The sequence below is a fragment of the Dendroctonus ponderosae genome, unplaced genomic scaffold (genome assembly GCF_020466585.1).
Source record: "Dendroctonus ponderosae isolate FM_Combo_2020 unplaced genomic scaffold, Dpon_F_20191213v2 Dpon_F_20191213_2, whole genome shotgun sequence".
NCBI classification, from domain to species: domain Eukaryota; kingdom Metazoa; phylum Arthropoda; class Insecta; order Coleoptera; family Curculionidae; genus Dendroctonus; species Dendroctonus ponderosae.
This window is the reverse complement of record NW_026018165.1, coordinates 7953209-7959649: the sequence shown is the minus strand read 5'-3', so window position 1 is coordinate 7959649 and position 6441 is coordinate 7953209. Positions and strand designations below refer to the sequence as shown.

Here is a 6441-nt window from a genome sequence, read left to right as displayed (position 1 = left end):
CGAAACGTATTTTAATTGATAAATAGACAATAAATGACTGAAGCCCAGGAATTGATTTTGATTTGGAATTGAAACACAGTCAGGAAAGTATGTATGATAAATTTGTTACCAAATATAACGGAGGAATTTAGAAAAATCGAATTTTTGCATTCTGAATAAAATACACCGATAATTACATATATATAGGTGTGCCATAAAAAAATATTTTTTTGAGTGAAAATACGTGAAATAGTTTGTAAACCACATTTCTCGTAATATAGTATTGGAAGTTTCAAAATGTTATACCTAACAGCGACGGAGAATTTTTTGATTTATCAACGCCGTAATACTTAAAATTTCCATAGTTAAAGCCGAATAATCATGATGCTCGCTCCCCAAACCAAATTTGTTCTCTTTCGTTCCTTTATTTTTCTCTTCCATGTCTTTGAAATGAAACAAATTTGAAAGCAATCAAATTGAAACGAAAATTATCCTGTTTTTTTCCTTACATTTCTCTTCCATGACTTTCAATTAACTGAATAACTCTGTTTTTAATTTTTCCAGAACTTTTTTGACCATAGCAATTTCCACATACGGTAAACATAACACTACGGTTCATTTAAAAACACTTTTTAAAATTGTCTGTTCTGATAGTGGAGTTGGGACTAGATTGATTATTTCCTGAAAAACAGACGTTTCGACCTTTTTGTCAGCCACAACTCAAACATTTTATTGAAGCGACCCTGTTAAAATTCGCTTCTAAACACAACGGAAAATTATTTGCACATATTTAAGGAACACCTTGTATATACATTTTATATGACAGTGTCTATATAACATAAGTCGTTTTTAACATCCGTTTTATGTTAACAAATATTCATAGATGGTAAATAGCAAAAACTTTAGCCGTAGAAAAAAATGAAAACTACAAAAGTAGACAGTACAGACAATGTTTTCGGCCACACAAAATTTCTATTATACCTCTTCAAACGGACCATGTGTCCAACAAGTTTTTTGCACTTAAAAATCCAATTTCGTCAATTCAAGTGTTCGTTACGTCGTTCGAATTGGGTGGGATTTTGGACGGAGAGCTCGAACAATCAGAACCATTTTCCGCCAAAAGTTTTTGTATTTCTTTTGGGATATTTTTCGAGGATAATATTCGCGGACATTTTGCCAAAATTCCTTCTATCGAACCCAATTTGTTCGCTCCAATATGTTCTTGAAGCAATTTGAATGCTTTTGACGGTATTATTTCTACAGCGGCATCGCTCCACGAGTCGTAGTATTGCTTATATTCGCTATAGTCTCCATAAAACTCATTAGGAGTTTGGGCGGGAGTACTATTTTCAGTTCCTCCTCGCATGGGGGACAAGAGGCTACTGAATTCTTCCGAAGGAGTTTCACCGCTATCAATTCCCTCTTGAAGAATAGTCACTGCGGCAGCATACAGTTTCTCTTTCGGCATATTTTTGAAAGTTTGCGCTTTCTTAGATTTAAGAAGGCTTTGCACTAGTTCTTCCACAAGCTTTTCATTTATTTGAGATCCCTTGATTTCGTCACTTTCGCTGCACTTTAACGGTAAGCTCAGTTTGCTTCTGCTAGGTGACAACTGGTTTTCTCTTCTATTTTGTCTAACCGATAGCTTGCTAAACTTGTCTTCTTTTTTAACAAACACCTCGTCTTCCTCCTCCTCTTCTATGTCACATTCATCTTGCAAGAGTTTAAATAAACGAGAATGTGTGGCGGCGCGTTCATATCTTGTCAATTTTCTTAGCTCTGGATACTCCTCACTGTCGCTGATATGCCGTGAAATATCCGATATGACTCCCGAATCCAGTTCTTCTTCTTCAGAATATTCTTCGAACGACTTTATGCTGCTTTTAGTAGAAGCAGTTTTACTGCGACTTTCACAGGGAACTTCCATGGATGAAATTTTGGTTTTCACCGACGAAACCGTTGCATCTTCCTTGTCTATTACTGTTTTCTGCTTCTGGGCAATACTGTTGCGAAGCGCCTCAATTCGCTCTTTAATCGTCTGTGGTTCGAGTGATCCGGATCTACTGTTGCTGTATTGAATTCTTGTTTGATTTTCCGTATTATATTGTTGCTCGTCTTCAGATGTGTCCGTATCGTCTTCATCTTCAGAATCTTCTTCTTCTTCTTCTTTATCTTCAGTAGTTTCAATTTCCTTTGAATTCTTATAGCAAGTGTGGTCTGCCGATGGATGCAATTCTTCTGTCTCTCGACTCTTACTAGAACTGCTATCACTAGAGTTAGTAGAATCGCTGAAATGTTGGAGGTTTTTTGGATCTGCATCTGCGCAGGTTTCTGCATTTTCTGAGCTGCGTTCATTGTCTTCCTCATCTAGATAGAAAGTCTTTCTTCTAGGAGTAAAGTCGTCTTCATCATTTTTAATTTGGCTCCAAAAGTCTATGTCGTCCGACTCTTCGTTATATGCGATTTGATCTTCACTGTTTGTTTCCATTTCATTTTTGCCAGAAGCTTTACAATCATTATGCAAGTTTATGTCTTCTGTAATTTCCGGACACTCGCTATCAAAACTTTCCTCTTTAATAATATTTTGAGGCTTGTTACAGCTATTGTCTTCAAAGCTAAATAGTCCAGAGTTTCTTTTTATTGCTTCAAGCTGAGAGGCAAAACTGTCCACTCTCATTAGTGTCCCCGCGGATAATATTTGCTCCTCTTCTTCATCTTCGTTTGTTTTCAGAATATCGTAGATGCTATTCCTTTGCGGAACGGCTGTTAGGAATAAATCACTAGATTCAGTATTTTCACCAACAGTTGCTTCTTCACCTTGACTGTTATCTTTTTCCGAAAGGCTGCAATTTCTTCCACGTTTATTTCGCAGCTTAACACAAGTAATTTCTTCTCCTATTGCAACCATCACAGATTCAGCCTTCAAATTTTCTTTATCACATTCTGTTTTGCTAATACTAGTAGTCTCATGTATCCCATTTTTATTTATATTTACATTGGTGTCGGTTTCAATTACTCCCCACCAGTCATCATCGCTTTGTTTACAGGCAGCTTTAATGATATTCTCAGACATCTGTTGAGACTTGATCTCTTCAACGCTGTTGTTAGCGGTATTTTCTTCTTCCAAGTTTGACCCTTCGCCTAGGCTTTCACTTGAAGCATCAGATTCTGTGTCTTCCAGCTCCTCAATAGTTATTCTACTTTCTATATTATCACCAGAGTTACCTGCGTTTTTGATTGATACAGTCCGAGAATCCTTAAAACTGAACGTTGATATATTATGGACCTCTTGTTCCACAGTGAAACCATTCTGTGCGTCTGCAGAACGAACTGCAAAACTTTCACTGGATTCTTGAAACAGCTTTATTTTATATTTTACATTTTGACTCGCCAAGAAGTCTTCTTCGGTTTCTTCTTCACTGTAATGTTCTGCAATAGTAGTGGCTTCACTAGCTACACTGTTACATCTGAAAGAACGTCTAGACTCGCCGCGTTCGCTTTCTTCATAAATAATGCTGAGCTGATGTGGGATTATTGCTTCACTGCTGCGTTCTATTGAAGTTTCTTCTTCTGGGTCTGTTTCTTCTTCCGTGGAAGATTCTTCACTGTCTGAAGAGTCATTGTCTTCATGCTTTAATTGGTCGGTTGTAACGTAATTGTTCAGGTTTTGAACGGATTTTATAGACCGCAATCTGCACAAGTTGCTACCTTGTGTTGACTGATCTTCTTCGACTTCCGTGTCGGAATCTTCCATTTCTTTAGCTCTATCAGGAGGTATGTTAACGTTTAGATTCTCCTGAGAATATGTTGGCGTTATTGTGATTCTGGGAGTAGCTGATTTGCTGCGAATTTCAAAGTGTTGCTTTAAAGCTTGAACACTGTTCGGACTATTTTCCAAGCTATTTCTTCTTTTCATAGAAGCGCTACTATTTGGGTTATAGTTGGCCATTTCGTCCATTGACGAGTAGCCTCCATATTCGTCCGCGTCTGAAGATGCAGGATGGTAGTAAGGGAAAGGTGGCATCATCGGTGAATATCCATAATAATAGCTGTAGTAATAAGGATCAAAATACGGGGGATACACTGGGTAATGATAGTTATCTTCCAGATTGGTAGCTGAATAATCGCTAGTTGGTTTGGGAGTTTGTGGTCGAAACATTTTGTCGGGTTTAGGAGTAGTGCTTCTAGGTCTATAGAGAGTGGGAGGTGGCATGTAACCCCAATACGGTGGCGGCATTGGAGGAGGAAGAGGCACCGCAGGAGGCAGTGGGGTGGATCGTCCACTTTTCGATGAACCTTTAGAACTTCTATCGCTCATTTTCGATGTAGAGTCTGATTGCTCTTGTGGATAATTATGCGGGTAATAATCATGCCAATAATTTGGCGGCAGGGGAGTAGATCTTCCACCTTTCGTAAACGGTTTATCGTTATTTCCTATCGGTTCTGATTGTTCAGGAGGGTAAAAGTTGGGATAGTAATCGGGCCAATAGGATGGTGGGTAATAGGGGTAACCATAAGGGTGAAAAACTGGACTATAGGGTAATTCGTCGTTGTTGTTGGCATTGGCTAGAAGAAAATTGGGCTATTATGAAAAGATCCACAAGAATTCAACATATGTCTTCTATTGAATTGAGCAATTGACGGCAAATGAATGAACTGCATACAATACAGGAGAGAGTATCACTTATTTCTGTGTAGGGTATGCGGCTAGGAAATTTGTTTGGAGGTTCAGATATTCCGCCAAGAAGGACCTAAATTATTACATATCCCAGCTGGTTTAAAAAAGATTAATGTTGGTTAGTGTAATCTTTTTCAGAGAACATTTTATTTTTTGAATGAGTTGATACATCTTGGTGCTGTTTGATATCTACGACAACGCAGTCAGGAATTGAAGTATTTTGCTAATTGTTCTTTGCGGACTGCAAACTATCGAAGAGCGGTTAAAATTCTCATTTTCTCTCAGCGTTTAAAAGAGGCATGTGTGTGTGTAAGATGTAACGTTGATCGCTTTAGAAATGCTTTAGAAAGACGCATCGTTCTGGAGTTCGTTAAAGCTGTTGCAATACACATGGTTCGGTCGCTCGATAACTAAAAGTTGTTCCCGTTAAAAGATAAGTCTTCCGTACGTTCGTCAGAGTTACAGCAAACCGCGTCTCGCGATTCTCTTCGATTAGAAAGATAGTATGATCGTTCGCACGTTCTTTGCAGATAAAAGTGTCTTTTGCTTATCAGCAACATAAACAACATATCCTTCGCTGATTTTTCACAATTAAAGTTTGCTCTCGGGCAAGACAACATCGTTTGCTCGTTTCTTATTGCAAAATGATACTTTCATTGGAAAATGTGAAATTTCGTTCGATCGTTCGTCAAAGCCAAAGCTGCTGCAGTTTTAGAAAGACAATGTTTGATCCGCCTCAGCGACTAAAGGCTGCTTTTACTTGACAAAGAGTTTGCCTGTTTGCGAGCAGTGCAGGCAAATGCAACAAGCGCACAACATGGATTGAACAGCACGAATAATACAAAAATTGTAGAGTTTCCAAAACGTTGTTTGAACTTATTTCATTTGTTCGGTCTGCTAACAGTACACCGAAGGCATGTAAATTGACGTCGGATTGGGTTTTTTTAATTTTTAGTCAAGTAGAAGGGCGGATGTTAACAGTAATTCGTCATATATGCGAACCGCAAGAAACCAAACGCAGAACTGCAATGTTGTGAGTAAAACCACATTGACAGATAGTACATACGCAAATAAAAAAGCTTCAAAATTAGTAAAGCGTTTGTTCGTTACGCTTGTACTACTTGCACTCAGGTTAGTTTATTTGCAAGCAGAAAATGCTCAAATTGTAGGTGTTTTTTCAATTGTGAATGTTGGTGATTTTGCGCTCCGAACATGGGTGACGAATTATTGTTAAGATCCTCTTTTACTGGTCGAAAAAGAACAAATCACAAATGCAGCAAAGAATGGTTGCAAGCACGCAAAACCAGGGACCCGAACCGGAAACGATATGGACGTAAAACCGGAACTGAACCGGCTTTTTTTTCTTGACCGGAACCTAAACTGAACTCATATTTTATATTAACACGCTGTTAAGGGCTGAACCGGAATCGAAATATTTTATTTCGTTTTTTTCCGTTTTTTTTCGGTGCAGCTGGTAATGTTTAAAAAAAATAATTGGGTTTCTGAGGATTTCTAAGAGTTCCTCCTCGACAACAAAAACTGATAGCAAATTTCAAATTCAAAAATGGCTAGGGAAGTGTCAAAATATCTAATTAACATTGTTTAAAATGTCTAAACAAAATGAAGAATGTTTAAGAAAAAAAAAAATGTTAATAATTTAATTTTTTTTACAAACTTCTTTTTGGGTAATTCGCCTCAAAAATTTTTGTCTTAAAAAAAGACAGAATTTCCTCACGTCTTTTATTACAGATTGATAAATAGTGCTCCTATTTCGCAATAAGAAC

The 6441-nt window shown here is 37.7% G+C and overlaps 2 protein-coding genes across 5 annotated transcripts in view; one reads left to right on the top strand and one right to left on the bottom strand.

The window, feature by feature from the left end:
- The window catches only part of LOC109537802, a 67581-nt gene that overhangs the window by 4172 nt on the left and 56968 nt on the right, over nucleotides 1-6441 (bottom strand). For all 4 annotated transcript variants that reach the window (XM_019904692.2, XM_019904691.2, XM_019904693.2 and 1 more), the window contains exon 13: nucleotides 961-4545. In XM_019904692.2, coding sequence (XP_019760251.2) covers nucleotides 1022-4545 — 3524 coding nt within the window. In that variant the 3' untranslated portion in view covers nucleotides 961-1021. The remainder of the gene's footprint in view (nucleotides 1-960; nucleotides 4546-6441) is intronic.
- The window catches only part of LOC109537810 (charged multivesicular body protein 2b-B), a 27671-nt gene that overhangs the window by 13568 nt on the left and 7662 nt on the right, over nucleotides 1-6441 (top strand). The gene's annotated exons all lie outside the window — the stretch shown is intronic.